This window comes from Oryctolagus cuniculus, chromosome 11 (assembly GCF_051225735.1).
Source record: "Oryctolagus cuniculus isolate XC-2025 breed Fujian yellow rabbit chromosome 11, ASM5122573v1, whole genome shotgun sequence".
NCBI classification, from domain to species: domain Eukaryota; kingdom Metazoa; phylum Chordata; class Mammalia; order Lagomorpha; family Leporidae; genus Oryctolagus; species Oryctolagus cuniculus.
In genome coordinates this window covers 114,984,079-115,003,995 of record NC_142877.1, presented here as the reverse complement: position 1 = coordinate 115,003,995, position 19,917 = coordinate 114,984,079, and the positions used below count along the sequence as shown (strand labels likewise).

General features: G+C 58.0%; 3 protein-coding genes across 14 annotated transcripts in view; 2 read left to right on the top strand and 1 right to left on the bottom strand.

The window, feature by feature from the left end:
- The window catches only part of PLA2G6 (phospholipase A2 group VI), a 55,960-nt gene extending 46,183 nt beyond the window's left edge, over window positions 1–9,777 (top strand). For 9 of the 11 annotated variants that reach the window (XM_070051269.2, XM_070051277.2, XM_089306778.1 and 6 more), the window contains 5 exons: window positions 4,352–4,488; window positions 4,763–4,917; window positions 8,278–8,445; window positions 8,842–8,915; window positions 9,001–9,777. In XM_070051269.2, the coding sequence (XP_069907370.2) occupies window positions 4,352–4,488; window positions 4,763–4,917; window positions 8,278–8,445; window positions 8,842–8,915; window positions 9,001–9,145 (679 nt within the window). In that variant the 3' untranslated portion in view covers window positions 9,146–9,777. 11 annotated transcript variants of the gene reach the window in all.
- Window positions 5,265–7,694, bottom strand: LOC149123635 (uncharacterized; the record flags this gene model as incomplete). The annotated part of the gene is made up of 3 exons (XM_089308819.1): window positions 5,265–5,398; window positions 5,953–5,988; window positions 7,142–7,694. Coding segments are annotated over 3 exons (723 nt in total), but the record flags the coding sequence as incomplete, so codon positions are not given.
- Window positions 9,778–9,919: 142 nt separating the features above from the next.
- The window catches only part of BAIAP2L2 (BAR/IMD domain containing adaptor protein 2 like 2), a 28,808-nt gene continuing 18,810 nt past the window's right edge, over window positions 9,920–19,917 (top strand). For both annotated transcript variants that reach the window (XM_089307619.1, XM_051837819.3), the window contains exons 1-4: window positions 9,920–10,527; window positions 11,514–11,589; window positions 12,399–12,485; window positions 12,874–12,935. In XM_089307619.1, the coding sequence (XP_089163745.1) occupies window positions 10,477–10,527; window positions 11,514–11,589; window positions 12,399–12,485; window positions 12,874–12,935 (276 nt within the window). In that variant the 5' untranslated portion in view covers window positions 9,920–10,476. The remainder of the gene's footprint in view (window positions 10,528–11,513; window positions 11,590–12,398; window positions 12,486–12,873; window positions 12,936–19,917) is intronic.

Sequence of the window (19,917 nt, the reverse complement as noted above, 5' to 3'; positions counted from 1 at the left end):
GCACCCTCCCCACGCATCCTCCCCGTGCACCCCTCCCCAGGCACCACGCCTCTGGTTTGTTTTCAGAGCCTCACCTGAGAACCCCTTTCCTAGCCTGAGGGAGCACAGCCTCTCCTGTGTCAAGATGGAGGCTCTCTACAGAGAAGGTGGTCTCCAGTCACCCCGGGGCAGGGCCGGAGCAGAGCTGGGCAGCCGGCCACTGCACCCTCGGCCTGTCCTTCCGCTGGTTTTCACTGCTGCCGGCTCTGACCCTGACGTTGATCCCCTTTGTCTTCTGGTGATTGGATGGTGCTCTCGTCCACGCTGGCGTATTTGCCGCTTGTCCCAGGAGGAGTCATGGATTTAGCCTCCGCCCCGAGCCAGACGCTGTGCCGGAGGCTCTGCTGGAATCCAGGTCTCCCAGGCTGGCAGGAGCAGTTACCTGGCCATCACCGCTGCCTCCCAGAGCCTGCATTGACAGGAAGCTGGAGCCAGGAACCAGAGCTGGTACCGCCCTCAGGCGCTCCAGTGCAGGATGGGGGTGTATTAATGGGGGTTCAGCTGCCAGGCCAAACGCCCACCCTAAGTCTGCCTTTCGCGTTGTGGTCTTCTCTCCTCTGGAAGTGCTTTTGTGTCAGGGAGAAGCAGGTACAACCACATGTCCTCCCCGTGATTACCTGATTTTCTTCCTCTAAAGACTTCTACCCTCCCGACTCTCGGGCACTGTTTCTTCAGCAGTGCGGAGGGCGCTCCAGGCTGTGCCTGGTTCCCTGCACTGGGGCCGCACAGCCTTGATGACAGAAGCGTCTAAGAAGTCCGGGCGTCAGCAAGTCCCCACTCGTCCCTCTTTGTACTGCGGCTGTTCGAGGAGCTGGGGTAGAGAAGGGATTATAAGCATGACCCACCTCCCAGCACTTCCAGAGGGGTCAAAGGTCAGCGTTCCCTAGCCCACTTTGAAGGCCCTGGCACACAGGACTGCTGTGTGGCTGTGAGCCGTTTGCACCCTCGTGCGAGCAGCCGTCACAGTGTTGGCTTCGGCAGGAGATCAGATCCTGGTGGGATTCCCGGGCAGCCGGGAACACGACTGTCTCGCTCCTAGCACGGTTGCCCAGCTGGGGGGGCAACCCACGTGGTGCGTGGGGGCGGCAGGGGAAGCCGCTGCGGGGATGGGGAGGGCCTGCACCCTGCACCACAGTCCTGTCCTGGCTTGAGGGTTGAGGGTGCCCTGAGCCTGCATTTGGGGGTGGGCGTCTGGAGACGCAGAGCCTCCCGTCAGGGAACGGCGAGTGCAGAGTCGCAGGACGAGGTTGCCCTCAGGCACGCCCTGTGCCTCGTGTTGTGGCGGATTATCCACTTTCAGACATTCATTTTCTAACCATTGCCGGTGTTGAGAAGTAAACCGTATTTGCTTATTTAAAATGTTTTCATGGTGGTGACACAGCACCCAGGAGTTTCCGTCGTAGCCCTCTTCAGGTTCGGTGGTGGGAGGTAACGCACACAGTGGCACAGCTGATTTCCAGAGCTTTGTCGCCCCGTAGCACTGAAGCTCTGGTGCCCGCACGGGGGTGTAGTGGATGAAGACGCTGCCTGCGGCGCTGGCATCCCACACGGGCACCAGCCCAAGGCCCCGCTGCTCCACTTCCCATCCGGCTCCCTGCTAATGCACCTGGGAAAAGCAGCAAAGAACAGCCCAGGTGCTTGGGCCCCTGCTACCCTCGTGGGAGGCCTGGGAGAAGCTCCTGGCTTTGTGCTGGCCATTGTGACTGTTACTGGAGGAGCAGAGGGGCCTTGTCTTCACGCGAGAAAGAATGCAGGTGTGAGACAGAGAGCAGGGGAAAGCAACACAGCAGGTTCATTAGGGCAGGGACGTCCGTAAGAACGGACGGGCCCCTCTCCAGACAGGACCTGAGAGAGAGTGCGCAGTGCACATCTAGGCCGGGGTTTTTAAGGGGATGGGTCTTGCCTTCCCTCCCCTTCTTCTCCTTCTCCTCTCAGAACAAAGGACTTGTTGGATGTAAATACAAAAAAAATTCCTTTCTGAGTCTTTCCCATTGAATACCAGACAGGGGAAGCCTGGCTGGCGTCACCCCACCTTAGAGGAAGGATGTTTATCAGGTAGAAGGGGCAGGACCCCCGGAAAGTCATCAGGATCCGGGCAGACGATTGAAGTGCAGATGCTGGGCTGCACCTGGAAGGTTATCGGGATGACTTTGAGATGCGGATGCTGGACCACTGTAGATGTCGACTCCTTAGGCCTTTGTCACACACATGAGCTCATTTCTGACTTCCCACCTAACATGACCATTGGAGAGTGTGTGTTGCTGCTTTGAGAGTAACTGGTCTTTTACAGTTGCTCTGTTATGTATCTGGGTGTGAATTCCTTCTACTTTACACTGTATGGGATTTGGTGGCCGTTTTGAACCCTTACATTAGTCTTCATTTCTCAAAGAGCTATTATATCCTTCCCTGTTATCTCTTCTTAATTTTCTACTTTCCTTCTGCAAAGCCAGGTAACCATGTTAAGCCTTTTCTCTCTGCTATGTCTTTTAACTCCTCTTGTATTTTCCTATCATTTATCTCTGTGCTACATTCAGAATAATTTATCTATTTTCTGATTCACTAATTTTCTCTTTGGCTTTATCTCATTTTCATATAATCAGTTTATTATTCTATTATATATATATATATTAATTGCTAGAACTCCTTTTTCATTCTTCTTTAAATATTCTAGGTCAATACTTAGAGTTTTCTATACCCTGAAGATAAAATCAAATTTGTCTTCAATGTCCTTAAACATTGTGAGTGTAGCAGTTTTATCATCTTTGAGGATTCAAATACCCTCAATCTATTTTGGTATATTTTACTATTTATACTGGTTCATACTGGTCTCATTCGTGGTGTTTTATTTCATTGTAACCCCCACCCCCATTTCTTCCCCCTTATGTATGCTGTGCTTTGCTGTTGAAAAACACTATGTGCAGAGTCTTTGGAGTCTAAAACGAGAGTCTCTTCATCAGGAGTGTTTTATGCTGTCTCTTTCCGGTACTGGGGACGCTGCCGTCTAGGGCCACTTTAAATTCTTGGCGTGGAGCTTTGGGCCTTTCCCCAGGTGGAAGGCTGCTCCTTCCTTGGTGGGTCCTGGGCTTCGCTCCGCTGCCCTCGGCTAGGGAAGTTCAGACTGACAGAGGCTGCTGTCTGCCCTCAGAGACCGGAAGCTGGGGCTGCGTTCACGGACCTGCCCGAGTTCCTGCTCGTCCCGAGTTCCGTGGTATTTGCTTTCCATCTTGTCAGACCTTCTGCACATTGAAGAAGACTTTTAAAGATCTTTCTCCCAGCATTTCAGTTTTGTCCAGCGGGAGAGTTCTTCAGACGATAGTCCCACAGTGGTCGGGGAAGTGGGAAACTTCTTTTCCGAAGTAGTTTTTGTCCCTTTGCCTGTGTGTTTTTCTGCACAATATGACAAATACACTTCTGTGTTATGCGGAGCTCCCCGCGGGTGAACGTCGCAGTTTCCTAGTCCCCCTCCTGCTCTCCCAGTTTGGTTTGCCACTCTGCCAGGTGTCGCAGCGAAGAGCCTGCGCAGGCGCTCGTGCAGTTGAGCTTGCTCCTTTAAGAAGATTGCCCAAGATGTGCTTCTCGGGTCAGATTCCCAGGGCCTCTGAAAGGGCCTTCAGAGTTCTCTAGGGGCTGCGGTGGCACTGGTGCAGGTGTGTGTGTCTCGGGGCAAGCGGGGGTCTTCCTCAATGGACCACCCACTTCCCTGGCGGAACGTGGAAAGGCATCGGAGGTCACACAGTGAGAAGTCTCCTCCCCTCCTGTCTGGCGCTGCAGCCGCCAAGCAGTTCCCTTCCCAAAGTCGGCTCACCGCCGCCAGGTGCCTCCCGGGGTCCTCTCAGAGGCACCTCCTACCCAAGCAGACGGTAGGTAAGTAGTTTTGTCTTAAACAATGGTGCACCAAGCACACAGCCCTGAACCTTGCTTTTTTTTTGTTTGTTTGTTTTTTTGTTTTTTTGCAAATAACTATTGATCTTGGTAACTGTGCCCCGTCAGTATGGAACACGCTCCCTCAGGCCTCCTGCAGAGACACAGAGCCCGGGGGTGGGTGCGCCGTGCCACGACAGACTGTCCTGCAGTGGACGCTTGAGTTGTCTGCAGGCGGTTGCTATAATGACCCATGTTGTCATTAGCAGCGTGGAGTGACGGCCTCTCAGGTCGAGCGCCCAGGATAGCTGGGGTAGGGAGGCCCATCGGCAGCATGGACCAGCGTCGCCGGGTCCCCTCGCTGGGCGCTGTGAGAGGCCCATCCGGGGAGAAGGACAGGGGCAGGACAGCAGGAAGAGGTGGTGGCTAGCTGTCTCCTGTTCCGCTCCAGGGTGATGCTGACGGGGACACTGTCTGACCGGCAGCCGGCCGAGCTCCACCTCTTCCGCAATTACGACGCTCCAGAGTCCGTGCGGGAGCCTCGCTTCAGCCCGAACATCAACCTGAAGCCCCTGACTCAGCCCTCAGGTGACAGCCACAGTCGCGGCATGTGTGGGAGGCCGCTGCCGGGTCCTGGGAGGGAGGTGCAGGCTGACATCAGGCAGCCACAGCCCTCCCCTGCCGCCCACTGCCCTGGGCCCTGCTGGCTGCGGACAGGCCTTGCTGGCAGCCCGAGGGCGACAGGTGGCCCCGTGGGTCCTGCTTCTGACGAGTCCCGCCTCCCTCTTCCCATGCCACGCATGCATGTGCAGACCTGGAGGCAGGGAGTGCATGGGTTTTACACCAGACCGCTCTACCCCAGACCAGCTGGTGTGGCGGGCAGCCCGGAGCAGTGGGGCGGCCCCCACCTACTTCCGGCCTAATGGGCGCTTCCTGGACGGCGGGCTGCTGGCCAACAACCCCACGCTGGACGCCATGACCGAGATCCACGAGTACAACCAGGACCTGATCCGCAAGGTGAGACGGGTCTCGGGCTGGAGGGGGTGGACAGGACCAGTGCCTGCAGCCAGCCCCGCTCCAGCAAGCCCTCCGAGGATCAGCTGCCCGGAGAGCAAGGGCCGTCGTCCATGCATGCGTTCACCCGTGCTCACGACCCGTGTTCTCTCACACTGGGGCCTGTTGGATCGGCGGCGTCTGCCTGAGGCACCGTGCGAGAGGGGTTCCGAGGCCAGTCCGCACCGGGTGACGGAAGTTGTTAGGATCAATGAGTATCTGGTGCTAGTGGGGAGGACAGCGGGCACACTGTGCACCTGCCGCTCGGTGCCCAGCCTGGGGACGCGCCCTTGCCCTTGCCCAGCTCACGTCTAGAGGGGACACTGCTCAGGGCCCAGGAGGACGAGCGCCGTGCTTGCAGGCTGGGGACTCAGGACGGGCTCCTCGGAGGAGCCCTCGGAGCCAGAGAAGGGAGCGCCCTCTTGGGGCCAGACTGGTGGGCGTCCTGAAGAAAACAGACACACAGGTCCTGAGACCTGGTCCAGTCTAAGTCATGTCCTATTAAGAATGAGGATCCTGGGACCGAGTGGGAGGGACTGGCCCTAGGTCACCCAGCAAACGGGCAGCAGGAGCTGGTTCTAGAGCAAAGGAGAGGAGCAGCCTCCAGGGCCGCAGGTTCAAGCCTCAGCCCCTGCTTCCAGTCACATGGCCAAGGCTCTCGCCACCTGTGAAGTGGGCCAGTGGCTGCCTTCTCCTCCCTCTGGCTGGGGTCCTAGATGAGATAATGATGCAAAGAGCAGATAAGAGCCGCCAGGGACCTGTCTCCCTGCCCTGCCCTGCCCTGCCCTGCCTTGACTCGGAGACTGGTGTGTGTGTGTGTGTGAGAGAGAGAGAGAGAAAGTGTGTGTGTGAGTGTATTTGTGAGTGTGTGAGTGTGTGTATGTGTGAGAGAGAGAGAGAGAAAGTGTGTGTGTGAGTGTGTGAGTGTGTATGTGAGTACATGTGTGAGTGTGAGCGTGTGTGTGTATGTGAGAGTATATGCGTATGTGTGTGTGTTACCAGAGAAAAGAGCCATGGACGCCATGGGGTTCTTGTCTGCACACAAGAAAGAATTCAGGCGTGAGACAGCGAAGTGATAAGGCGTTATTAGGGACAGGGCATCCATCAGAATGGAAGGGACAGAGAGAGCGCCCAGTCACTCAGAGTGGGGGAGAGCGAGGTTCCATGGTTCAGTGGAGAGAACACACCTGGGCAGGCCAGGCGGGCGGCTCAGCAGAGAGCAGAGGGCCTAGTGTGCAGTCTTTGTTTAGACTCCCAGTTTGTAATGGAGTCTGTCTACCCACCTCCCCCTCCCCTCCAGGACAAAGGATGGGGAGCCCTAGTGAAAGGGTTTGTTGGGTGAAAAGTAGCAGATTCCTCCCCAGATTTGCTGGCACTGGGCAGAGCGGAGGCGCTTCCCTTAGGGTTTCTGTGAAGGTTTTATTGCCCCATGTTCTCAGGTCAGGTAGCCCATTTGGTCCTGGGGAGAGAGTTCTCCTGGGAGCTTTCCTTGGGGGAAGGGCTGGGACCACCTGGGAGGGTATCAGGGTCTGGGCAGGACTTTGAGTGCAGGTGCTGGACTGCTGCGGATGTCAGTTTCCTTAGGCCCTTTTCACACAGGCTGATTCCTGACTTCTACTGACCATTGAGTGTGCATGTATGTGAGTATGTGTGTGAGTGTGAGTGTGTGTAGGAGTGTGTGTATATGTGTGAGTATGTAAGTCTGTGTATGAATGTGTATGTGAGGGTCTGTGTGTGAGAGTGTATGTGTGTGTGAGCGAGTGTATGTGTGAGTGAGTGTGGAGGAGCATCTGTGTGTGTGTGTGAGAGTGAGAGAATATGTGTATTTGTGTATGTATGTATGTGAGTGTATGAGTGTGTGTGCGGGTATATGAGTGAGAGTGTATGAGTGCATGTGTGGCTGAGTGTGTGAGAGCGTGTATTTGTGTGTGTGTGAGTGTGTTTGTATATGTATGAGTATGTGTGAGTGTGTGAGGGTATGTGAGAGTGTATGTGTGGCTGAGTATATGTGAGAGAGCATGTATTTGAGTGTGTGTGAGTGTGTTAGTGTGAATGTATGAGTATGTGTGTGTGAGGGTATATGAGTGAGAGTGTATGTGGCTGAGTATGTGTGTGAGAGCATGTATTTGTGTGAGTGTGAGTGTGTGTATGAGTATGAGTGTGTGAGGGTATATGAGTGAGAGTGTACGAGTGTATGTGTGAGAGCGTGTATTTGTGTGAGTGTGTGTGTATGTGTGTATATGATTATGTGTGAGTGTGTGAGGGTATATGAGTGACAGTGTATGAGTGTATGTGTGGCTGACTATGTGTGTGAGAGCATGTATTTGTGTGAGTGTGTGTGAGTGTGTATGTGTGTATGAGTATGAGTGTGTGAGGGTATATGAGTGAGAGTGTATGAGTGTATGTGTGGCTGAGTATGTGTGTGAGAGCGTGTATTTGTGTGAGTGTGTGTGTATGAGTATGTGTGAGTGTGTGAGGGTATATGAGTGAGAGTGTATGAGTGTGTGACTGAGTATATGTGAGAGAGCGTGTATTTGAGTGTGTGTGTGTATGTGTGTATATGTGTGAGTGTGTGAGGGTATATGAGTGAGAGTGTATGAGTGTATGTGGCTGAGTATGTGTGAGAGCGTGTATTTGTGTGAGTGTGTGTGTATGTGTGTATATGTGTGAGTGTGTGAGGGTATATGAGTGAGAGTGTATGAGTGGCTGAGTATGTGTGAGAGCGTGTATTTGTGTGAGTGTGTGTGTATGTGTGTATATGATTATGTGTGAGTGTGTGAGGATATATATGAGAGTGTATGAGTGTATGTGGCTGAGTATGTGTGTGAGAGCATGTATTTGTGTGTGTGTGTGTGTATGTGTGTATGAGTGTGTGAGGGTATATGAGGGAGAGTGTATGAGTGTGTGGCTGAGTATATGTGTGAGAGCATGTATTTGTGTGAGTGTGGGGAGCATATGTATGTGAGTGTGTGAGTGTACATGTGTGTGAGTGAGTGTATGTGTATTTGAGTATGTGTGAGTGCATATGTGTATTTCTGTGTGAGCGTATGAGTATATATGAGCGTGTGTGTATCACAGCAGGGGTGTGTGGATATTTGTTGGTACACAGGTGCTTTCCAGTAGACCCCACATGACACCCACCCCAGTGCTTCCAGAGGGGGGGCTATGGCACGGTGGCCACAGGCAGGACCCCGTCCCCCAGGGACCGGGCCGAGGTTAGTGCCCAGGTGCGCTCCAGCCCCAGGAGCCTCCTCCTGACTCTTCCCTGGGTGCCCCTCCCCGTGGGAAGATCTTCTCTGACGCTCTCTGCCCTGTTCCCAACAGGGTCAGAGCGAAAGGGTGAAGAAACTCTCCATCGTTGTCTCTCTGGGGACAGGGAGGTCCCCGCAGGTGCCCGTGACCTGCGTGGACGTCTTCCGCCCCAGCAACCCCTGGGAGCTGGCCAAGACTGTTTTTGGGGCCAAGGAACTTGGCAAGATGGTGGTGGACTGTGTGAGTCTGGGCCCCTTTTTGGGGGGTCTCCCCACTGGGCCCCGGCTGCAGGGAGCTTCCTGATTCAGTCTCAGTGCTGGGCAGGGGCCTCAGCCACCTCCCACAGGGACTCAGATGCGGACACTTTCCACAGCTGAGGGTCTGAGACGGACAGAAGCTGCAGGGAGCGGGACACGTAGGTGTGGCCACTCCGCCACTGCCCCCCACCCACCGCCAACCTGTGCAACCACAGAACCCTGCCCCTCGCAGCGGGGCCATCACAGCAGGCCGAGGAGGGGGACTTGCCCAGAGTCACTCTGCTGCTGGGCGGCTGGGACTGGGGCCCCCCGGGGGGACTCTGGAACACAGCAGAGCCTGCGCGGGGGCGCTGGGCATGCAGAGGCCGCCTCTCCACAGTGCACGGATCCCGACGGGCGGGCCGTGGACCGCGCGCGGGCCTGGTGCGAGATGGTCGGCATCCAGTACTTCAGGTAGGGCCCTCCCCTTCGGTGTCCCAAGCCCCCCCCAGCCCCGGGCCAAGCACCCTGAGGTGACCCCTGCTCGTGGCCGGGACAGGCTGAACCCCCAGCTGGGCGCGGACATCATGCTGGACGAGGTCAGCGACGCCGTGCTGGTCAACGCCCTCTGGGAGACCGAGGTCTACATCTACGAGCACCGAGAGCAGTTCCAGAAACTCATCCAGCTGCTGCTGTCACCATGAGGCGCCAGACCCCGCCCTCCCCTGCACCCCTGCCCAGGCAGTGTGGAGCCTGGGGGCTGGGGGGGCGCTGAGCTTCCTGCCTGAGGCGGGTCTTGATCCCTGACCCCTCCCCCTTCTGGCACCTTGTCACTCCAGGCGTAGAAAGCCATGAGACCCCCTTGGCCCTTTTCCCCTACCGTGAAGGACAACTGACCTGGGCCCCTGCGCCCTCTCAGCTCAACACTACGGCCACCCAGCGCCCGATCCCTGCCCAACGCTGGCTTCCCAGAGGGCCGGCAAGGGCTGCCTCTGCTCCATCCTGAGCCTCCGGCTCCCAGGTTGCCTTGCTGGAGCAGCCTACCTGTCCTGCCCTCTACCCTCTGCCCTGGGAGTGAGTTCTAGAGAAACAGGGCGTCCCCCACCCCGTCAGCAAGGGAACCCAGGCTCTGGGAGCGGGGTGCCCCATTCGACTTTGCCCCTCCATCCAAGCCCAGCCACCCCACCTCCAGAGCTGCCCCACCCACCCCACCCAGAGGCCCCTCCTCGGCTCTCAAAGGTCGCTCTGAGTTAACCCGTCCCCTGCCCAAGGAGAGCGGGCTGGTGGGGGGAGGTGGGCTGTTTCCAAACAGAAATAAACGGTTTGGGTTCAAGGACGACTGTGGTGTGAGTACCCTGACTGCCTCCCCAGCTCCCGTCAGCTGCCTGCAGAAGGGGACACCCCACTCTCACTCCAGGCCTCCCCCAAACGGGCTCCTAGGGTGTTCCGAGGCAGCCTCCTGGCCCAGCCGCCCCAGACAAGCCGCCGGGGCTCTTTGATCCTCGGTTGGGAGCCTCAGGAGAGATCCGGAACAGCAGGGAACTCGGGCCAGGCAGCGAGGAGGCAGGCTGGGGGCTGCGGGGTCTCTGCCGCCCTCCTCTAGCTTGTGGGGGAGCTGCGTGGGCTGAGGGGCCGAGGCTCCTGGGCACTGATGTGCCTGCCCCAGGGCCTGGCAGGGAGGGTCCCCAAGGAGGGGCAGCTCTGTCCATTGGGGTGGGAGGACAGGCAGAGTCCTGGGGGAGTGACCGTCCACATGTGCCCACCAGCCCACGGCGCGGAGGGGTAAATAATTGAAGGGCAGGTCACACGAACCCTCAGCGTCACAGGCTGCCTTCCCCGCTGGCTCCGGTTACGCCCCAGATGGCGTTCTGACAGCCCCAGCTGGTGAATAATTAAGCGGGGCAGCCTCCAGCTCCAGGCCCGGCTCTGCAGCCTCCGCGCTGCCCGCCAAGCGCTGGACACCGCAAGAACTGACCTCGCTCTCGCAGCCCCTCTGTCGCCGCCCACCTCTTGCTCAGCGCTGGTGCAGCCGCCCATGGCCCCCGAGATGGACCAGTTCTACAGGTCCACCATGGCCATCTACAAGGTGAGCTTCTCCCCCGGGGCACGGAGGCCGCTGCACGGCAAGGGCCAGCCCAGGCTGCAGGCGTTCGGGAGGGAGGCCTGGAACAAGCCTGGCTGTCTGGGCATGGGGTGTGGTCCCAGCGAGCAGCCAGCCACACTCAGCAGGACCCCCAGCTCCCACTCCCAGGGTGAGGCGGGTCGGGGCCCCGTAGCCAGGGTGGCCGTAGCTGGGAGCGGGGTCCCTCTAGCTGAGTCTACAGGCAGGAGCCCAGGTAGGAGGGAGCTGACACCTGGCTGTGGGCTTGGCTTGCTCTCTTCCATGCCGACACTCACAGGGGTTGCTGCATAGGCATTTATTGAGCACCTCCTGAATGCAAGGCCCTTTCACGTGGGAGGCTCACATTCTACCTGTGAAGCACAAATAACCACCACCTTTGAGAGATGAGAAAACTGAGACCACAGAGGTTAAACAGCTCGTCCGGGGTCATGAGAGTGGAAGAGTGCTGCTGGGATTGGAATCAAGACCCAGTTTCAAGCCCGAGTTCAGGGCTGTCTCCACCAGCCAAGGGTCACTTCACCTGACCACGGCTCCAGGTGGCCCACAGTGACCCAGCCACCACCTGGCTCCCGGGAGAGCTCATCTTTGAGGAGGGCGACATCTGCCCTTGACCCTGAGGTGACTGTTGGCAACCCCATATGACTGGCCCAGCGAGGCCTGGGCTCAGGGCATGGCCGTCCAGGGGCGGCCACAGCAGAGGCACAGGCTTCAGCCTGGTGGCAGGAGAAGCTTCGAGGTGAGCGGCCTCATCTGGGCAGGTGTGTGAGTGGAAGCTGGCTGCAAGGGGACCCTGGTCCCTGAGGCTCCTGGCGCTGAGGGCCAGGATCCTGGTGCCCCCGGTTTCTAGGGATCTCCCCAGAGTCTGGAGGCTCCTCACTGGGGCTGGAGGTGCCTCTGCCCATTGTTCCTTCCTCCTCTCCCGTCTCCACGCCCCCTGCTTCTGCACCCAGAGCATCATGGAGCAGTTCAACCCCGCCCTGGAGAACCTGGTGTACCTAGGGAACAACTACCTGCGGGCCTTCCACGGTGAGTGCCTGTGCCTGGGCGCCCGTCCCTCCGCCTCCACTTCCCCCACCCTCCCGGGCCCCTCCAGGCCACCAGCGGTGCCCCAGCCCACCCCACATACTCATCCTCAGCCATGTGGCCTGTGCTCGCCCATGCAGCCAGAGGCGCCCTATGCACCCCTCACCCGCCTCCTACCCGCATCCCAGGCCACACACCCGCCCTTCCTGCACAACCCCAGAGACGCACTTGTCCCCTCGATGCCACCTGCAGAACCCAGCCCCCACCTCTGCAACCTCAGCCTCTCGTGCTGCTTTGCCTTCCCCAACAGGCCACTCGCTCTGTCCCTGTGTGCGTGGCTGCCTCCCCCCGTGGCTGCCAGTATGTCCCCACATCACCCCTCTCCCAACACCAGTCCCACTGAGGCTGAGGGCCACTCCCTCCCTCCATGCCTCTTAGGGCCTCCGAATCGAGCCTGCCCCTGACGCAGCCCCACCCCTCACCTTGTACCTGGGGTTCACAACACACCTGCCCACACCCTCCTCATGGGCATACACAGATGCTCACACCCACCCACAAGAGACACACACTGAGGCCATCCTAGCACAAGGCCGGGGCTGGGTGCAGCTGGCCCCTGGGGAGAGCCCAGGCCCACACGTCCCTGCTGGCCTCTGGCCCGTGCCCCCTCTGTGCACACCACCCAGGGGACCCCCCCCCCAGCACAGACCCTCAGTGACCGCTGCACACAGTCTCCTACAGAAAGCAGGAGTCCCCGAGGGATGGGTAGGGGGCGGGGGGCGCACGGGGGCTAGACGGTGCCCTCCTGCCCGCAGCTCTGTCCGAGGCGGCCGAGGTTTACTTCAGCGCCATCCAGAAGATCGGGGAGCAGGCCCTGCAGAGCTCCACCTCGCAGATCCTGGGTGAGCCCCCCACTGTGCTGTCGGCACTCCTCCCAGCCCCCACTGCCCCCAGGCCTCTTCCTGCTGTCTGGGCTCTCTCTGCCCTGAGCCCGCCTTTGCCCACCATCCTGGGCTTCCAGAGTGTTCCTTTGCACAGGTGCTCCTCCAGGAAGTCCCCCTTGACCCCTCCCCCCCGCCCCCAGCACAGGCCTGGGGCCCAGACCCTGCCTGTGGAGCCCAAGTCCTCCACACCCCTCCCCGCAGGGCTGAGTCCTGGAGAGCCACATGGGAAATCCCCGGACTTTGGTCCTGAGGTCCAGCCTCAGACAGGCCCTCTCCTGTTGGCTGCTGTGGGTAGAGGGGGTGGGGGCGGGGCAGGCTTTGAGGCCCGGCTCCCTCCTGCCCCCAGGTGAGATCTTGGTGCAGATGTCCGACACCCAGCGGCACTTGAACTCTGACCTGGAGGTGGTGGTGAGTACCAGACCCGGGCCTGCAGGCCTGCTCATGGAAACCGACTGCGTGCCAGGGAGAGCCAGGGCCCAGCCTGCACACCCTCCTCAGGGAGGCCCTCCTGCCCCCTCTGCCCTTGGTGACCCCGCTGCCCTGACAGCTCTGCTGGGCGCGTCCCCCTGCGCAGCTTGTTCCAGGCCGTAGTGGCCCAGGAGGCTGATGCCATTTACTGTCCCATTTTACAGAGCAGAACACAGTCCCAGAGTTCCAGTCAGCTCCTCAGAGTCCAGAGCAGGTGGAGGTACCAGGCAGGTGCCTCTGTCCCTGCTTCCCAGAGTGCACCCCCAGTCTCCCAGGGAGCAGCCAAGATCTGGCCGTGTCGCTGTCCAGGCAGATCCCTTCCACTACCTGCCGTCCACGGCACTTCACCTAGGCTCCTCAGTGCGGGAGCCGCAGCCCTCCCCAGCACCCCCAGCTGGAGCCCAGCCTCCCCGAGCAGCTGGCCCCTCCCCAGCAGTGTCCCTTCCTCCTGAGGGCTCCCCTCGCCGCGCACAGGGTCAGCCGCTCCCTGCTCTGGGCGCCAGTGGATGCTTCTGTCTGTTCTCAGCACGTGTGGTTAGGGCAGCGAATTCTGCAGCCAGAGCTCCTGGGTTCCCAGCCCACTGCCACCAGTCACTGGCCCTGTGTGCCTGTGCTGGGCTCTCTCCCTCAGTTGAGCCATCTGGAAGATTAAGACACGCAAGGAAACTGCCTTGTAAGAGCCTCAGGAGGATGAAGTGGGCTTAGGTTATGGAGACTTGGGCTTCCTGTCCCTGCATGTCACTGTGGCACACCTGGGTTGTGCAGGGACAGTGTCACCCAGGCTGGCTCTGTAAGGAGAGCTGCCCTCTTCAGGCACCGTGGTCTTGGCTGTGACAACTGGGCAGGGCCCCCGGCCAGGAGTGTACCAGGCAGAGCGGTGCCAGAGGCCACATCCGCCTGGACTATGGGGACTGTTGACTGTCATCGTGTGCTGGGCATTGTGGGAGGCACTGAGGACCCAGCAGACAGAAATCCCTGTGAGCGTGGCTGTCACAGGTGAGATGCACAGTGTGCAAGGAGACAAGCAGGCGGCAGATGCCTAAGGGAGGGAGGGGCGGGAGTTACCAGGAGACACCTGGCAGGGCACATGGCGGGGTGCAGGACTGTGAGTGATAGGAGGTGGCCGGGCAGCCCAGGGCCCGCTCATGGGAACGCTCTTGGGCTCTGGCTGTTTCTTTGAGGGAAAGGGCCCCATGACAGAGTTTTAAGCAAAGAGAGAACAGGATCTGAGCTTAGATTTGCTGTTAATTGGTTTACCTTTTTATCGTAAATGGAAACACAGAAAAAATGCCACAGAGCAATCAGAGCTGAGGGCGCCTTGTAAGGCAGGCCGGCCTTAGAAGTGCCACTCAGGTCAAGAGCTTTGTCACCTCCCCAGAACCCCTCCGTGGGCCCCCCTCCAAATCCCAGCCACTCCCTCCCGCCGGAAGTTGCCACTGGCCTGGGCTGACGCTAAATGTGTGCCTCCGTGGTTCATCAGCCACACACACGTCCTAGACGCCAGGATTCGGCTTTGCTCTTTTGAAAGAAATAGGCCTTCGAGTCTCCAAGCTGCTGGCTCTCCTCCACCTGCACCTTCCTTGCCCAGGGGCTGTTCCACCTGGCTTCCCTACAGCCCAGGAGCTGCCCCCTTGTGCCCGTGTCCTCTGCAGCCAGAGGCCTGGACAGACTCCGAGCCCGTCCTCTGGCAGGACCAGACGGGGCCAAGCTCTTCAGTCGGGTCATCCACGCGGCTGTCCTCTGAAGCTTGTCTGCAAGGCTTCCATAAAGACCTCCGCCGACCTGCCCGGGTTAGCCACTGGCGCAGGAAAGGCGCGACTGCTGGAGGGTTTTCCACTGTCACCAGACACAGATTTAAGCTGAGGGAGCGCATTTCAGTCCTTTTAATGAAGTTGGAAATGGCCCATCTTCGGCCTTCCGAGTCCTTTTGACACGGCCTGCTTGCTTGCACAGCTCCCTTGCTGTCTGGTGTGACCGTGTTTCAGCCTCATCTCCTTCTGCTCCTTGGGACCTGGGATCAGGTGTTTCTCCACACAGCCCTGGTGTTCATGTTCAGTGGCCGGGGCACTGCCAGCCCAGCGTCTGGGCATCCTTGGGGCTGACGCTTTGCACCCGTGTCCACACGGCCGTACCTATGCACACACGTACGCATTCAGAGTGCACACAGCACCACACACTCCCAGTGAGGCTTCGGCACACACAACAGGGTCGTTCCTTCACCCCCTCTGTGTGTTGCTAGTGACTCCTGTGTCCCACATCGAGACCCTGCCTGCTTCTCTCAGGGATACGGAGAATGAATGGAAGAGCCAGAGTAACCCATAATCACCTGCGTGCTTTACCTCACGTCGCACACACAACCATCTCAGAACAGCAGGACTGACTCTGCGGCTGCTTTGTGATTGCTTTTCTTTTTGAATACTGATTTATTTATTTGAAAGGCAGAGTTACAGAGCAGCAGAAGCAGAGAGAGAGAGAGGTCTTCCATCTGCTGGTTCACTCCCCAAATGGCTGCAACAACCGGGATTGGGCTGATCTGAAGCCAGGAGCTAGGAACTTCTTCCCAGTCTCCCATGTGGGTGCAGGGGCCCAAGGACTCGGGCTGTCTTCTACTGCTTTCCCAGGCCACAGCAGAGAGCTGGATGGGAAGTGGAGCAGCCGGGACTAGAGCCCATGTGGGCCGCTGGCACTGCAGGCTGGGGCTTTACCCACTAAGCCACAGCGCCGGCCCGGCCTCATGACTTCTGAAAGCAGGTGTGGGTCACTTTGCACCTGCTTGGCCCATTCTCTCTCTGTGTGTGTCAACCCCAGTGCTGCTGGGTCTCCACTGTCAGAGCACAGGGCTGCTATCCACAGTGCTCTGCCTTTGACCTCTGTCCACAAGCAGCTCAGGACTGCCAGTCTTTGCGGCAGTGTCTCTCATCGCCTTGCCTCCCTGCGGCTTGTTCTGCGATAGTTCCCACAGGGCAGGCTCCTGGGAGCAACGCACGCGGAATTGCTGCCGGTGGAGAAGTTTGCCAGTCCTCTTTTAAGATTTATTTATTTTATTTGAAAGGCAGAGTTACAGAGAGAGAGGGAGAGACAGAGAGAGAGAGGTCTTCCATCCTCTGATTCACACCCCAAATGACCACAACAGCTAGGGCTGGGCCAGGCCTAAGCCAGGAGTACCTTTGGGGCCTCCCACATGGGTGGCAGGGGCCCAAGCACTTGGGCCATCCTCTGCTGCTTTTCCCAGGCCGTTAGCAGGGAGCTGGATTAGAAAATGGAGCAGCTGGGACAGGAACTGGAGCCCATATGGGATGCCAGTGTCACAGGCTGCGACTTTACCCACTGCGTCACAACACCAGCCCTGTAATGTGTTTTTGCTGTGTGGTTTTAACTCTGTTTTGTTTTGTTTTGGTTTGGTTTTTTTGTTTTGTTTTGTTTTGTTTGACAGTCAGAGTTAGATAGTGAGAGAGAGAGACAAAGAGAAAGGTCTTCCTTCCGTTGGTTCACCCCCCAAATGGCTGCTACTGCTGGCTCTGTGCCAATCCAAAACCAGGAGCCAGGTGCTTCCTCCTGGTCTCCCATGGGGTGCAGGGCCCAAGCACTTGGGCCATCCTCCACTGCACTCCCGGGCCATAGCAGAGAGCTGGACTGGAAGAGGAGCAACAGGGACAGAATCCTGCGCCCCAACTGGGACTAGAACCTGGGGTGCCGGCACCACAGGCAGAGGATTAGCCTAGTGAACCGCGGCACTGGCCTTAACTCGTTTTTTTTTTTTTTTTTTTTTTTTTTTTTTTTTTTTTTTTTTTTTTTTTTTTGACAGGCAGAGTGGACAGTGAGAGAGAGAGACAGAGAGAAAGGTCTTCCTTTGCCGTTGGTTCACCCTCCAATGGCCGCCGCGGCCAGCGCGCTGCGGCCGGCGCACCGCACCGATCCGATGGCAGGAGCCAGGAGCCAGGTGCTTTTCCTGGTCTCCCATGGGGTGCAGGGCCCAAGCACCTGGGCCATCCTCCACTGCACTCCCTGGCCACAGCAGAGAGCTGGCCTGGAAGAGGGGCAACCGGGACAGAATCCGGCGCCCCGACCGGGACTAGAACCCGGTGTGCCGGCGCCGCTAGGCGGAGGATTAGCCTAGTGAGCCGCGGCGCCGGCGGTTAACTCGTTTTTAAATTTAAGGAACGTTGTGTCACAGCTGTACTTCTTAGGATGGTTTGGTTCTCGCTCTTTGCATCTTGCTGCTGCAGCGGCCTAGTGTGTGGACGTCAGACCCTCACAGCCTGCCTTCAGTGCTTGTTTCTTCTGCCTGGGTCTTTTCCTCTTTTTTCTTTTCTCTCTGTTTCCCCACTGCCAGGTATAACGATGTAAGATGTGGAGCTGGGCTAGAGGCCCAGGAGCCCTATCCTGGAGGGCAAACACATCGCATCGGTAAATGCCTGACTCAGCTTTGTTGAGATACAACCCACCTACCAGAAAATGCACCTCTTTGAAAAGAGCCAGGGCCAGCACCGTGGTGCAGTAGGTTAATTTCTTGCCTGTGGCGCCGGCATCCCATATGGGCGCCGGTTCTAGTCCTGGCTGCTCCTCTTCCCATCCTGCTCTCTGCTATGGCCTGGGATAGCAGTAGAAGATGGCTCGAGTCCTTGGGCCCCTGCACCCACATGGGAGACCTGGAAGAAGCTCCTGGCTCCTGGCTTTGGATCGGCGCAGCTCCAGCCGTTGCAGCCATTTGGAGAGTGAACCAAGGTAAGGAAGACCTTTCTCTCTGCCTCTTCCTCTCACTGTCTGTAACTCTGCCTGTCAAATAAATAAAATCTTTTTAAAAAGAATGAGAGAGAAGAGCCGAGCCTAGTTGGAGGCCGTTAGTGTGATCACAGAGCTGCAGCCAGACACCCCCACTGTCCAACTTCACACCATCTTCATTACCCCACCCCCAGAGAATCCCAGCAACCCTGGCCACACCCATCTTCATTTCATTTGTATTTAACACGTGGGCCTCGGGCCCCTGTCTGTTGCCCGTAAGGCCCTGTTTGTTGTGTTTGTGCGCTCTTGCGTCCCCGAGGTTTAGCCTTTCTCACCGCACCCCTGGTCTTGTGAAGCTTCTCGCGCTCCTCCTCCTCGGGGCTCTGCCTCTTTGCTTCTGCCTGTTCGAGCGCCTGCCCACGTTTCTGCTTTCCTGTCCTGTGTCATCCTCTCAGAGGCCGCCGGCTCCCGTTCCAGCCGCACGTGATGGTTTTCTCTGTGCTGCCGCTGGCCACGGGAACCTCACTCTGTCCCATGCCCGTTCTCACATAACTTCCTGTTGGATTTTATGTCAAAGATTTTCTGTTCTCGTGTTTAAAATAATTTTTTTCCTGAAATTTTATAAGGAGGCATAGTCAAGAGAATTTTTTTTAAAGATTTATTTATTTATTTGAAAAAGTTACAGTGAAAAAGGGGGAGAGAGAGAGAGAGAGAGAGAGATCGATCTTCCATCCTCTGGTTCCTTCCTCAGATGGCTGCAACAGCCAGAGCTGAGCCAAGCCAAAGCCAAGAGCCGAGAGCTTCATCCAGGTCTCCCACAGGGGCGGCAGGGCCCAAGCACTTGGCCGTCTCTTCTGCTTTCCCAGTACATCAGCAGGGAGGGCGATCAGAAGTGGAGCAGCCGGGACTGGAACTGGCGCCCACGTGGGGCGCTGCCATCGCGCCGGCGCAGCGGCTGTTCTGGCTTCTCAGGACCTCTCCCTGATGTTCTCGCGTAGTTCTCCAAACCTGCAGGCCTCCCTTTCTGCAGTTTCCTGGCCAGTTCTGCCCTGCACATGTTGGCCCTGTTCTGGGTTTGGATCTCACTTGCGACATTTTCTGCTCCATGGGAGCCCTGACCCGGGCCTGACCGGTCACTCTCAGGTGCTCCTGGATACTCAGCTTCTCCAGCCGCTGCAGACCCCACAGACCCTGCCAGGGAGCCTCGTACCCGCTCCTCAGGGTCCCACCGGCTCGTGGTGGTGGGGAGCTTCAGTGCTCAGCTTTGCACGGATGCTGCTCCTCCCGGACCCCACAGCTGGCAGTGATGTGTCTGGGGGTCGCATGCATTGGCAGGCAGCCCCTGTTCCGCAGCTGATCTCACGCTGGGCAAACCCTCTGTTTTTCTTATGCATACATACCTGTGACAGGAAGAGAATAACAATGGCTAATAATAAGATCGAGCAGGTACAGCAATATGCTGTAGCAAAGGTCACATAAAACTGATGAAACTTATTTCATAACCGTGTTTGACCGAAGGTCACCAAAACCGCCAAAGGCAAAGCTGCAGCTTGGGAGGCACTGAGTTGTCACCGGCTTTGCTGTAAGCGTGGCTTGGCTTTTTTGTTTGGCTCCCTGGTTTCTCCAGCCGCTGTGCCGAGGGGGGCCAAGATTTCACAGCTGCGCTTCGGGCTCACCACTGTCCCAGGATCTGACTTGCTTTTTGCTTCTATAGAGGTGAAATGTATGTAGGGTAAAACGCCCGGCTCTTAAGGGCTGAGTTTGATGAGCTTCGACAGTTGAGTACGTTGCGTAACCACCCTGCCAAACGAGACCTGGAACAGTCATCAGCCAGGAAGTCCCCTTTGCCTCAGCTTCATCTGCCCCGCCCACCCGACCCCGGCCCGGGCTGTGAGGTCAGGTTCCTATCAGAGGTTGTGCGCGTGTGCTCGCTCTGCCCAGCACCTGGCGCCCCTCGCACGGCTGTGAGGTCAGCTCTGTCACGGCCCGTGCCCGTGGTGGGTTCTGTCTGGTTGCTTCATCCTCCGCTGTGTGACTACGCCGCAGTTGGTCCCCCCACGTTGGTACGGATGCTCACTCGGTCACCGCCAGTCAAAGGCTAATGTGGAGCTGCTGTGGTTAGGGCTGTGGTGAGGCTCCTTGTGCGAGCCCTCTGTGGGCAGATGTGTTCATTTCTGCCGGGTAAACACCGAGCACTGGA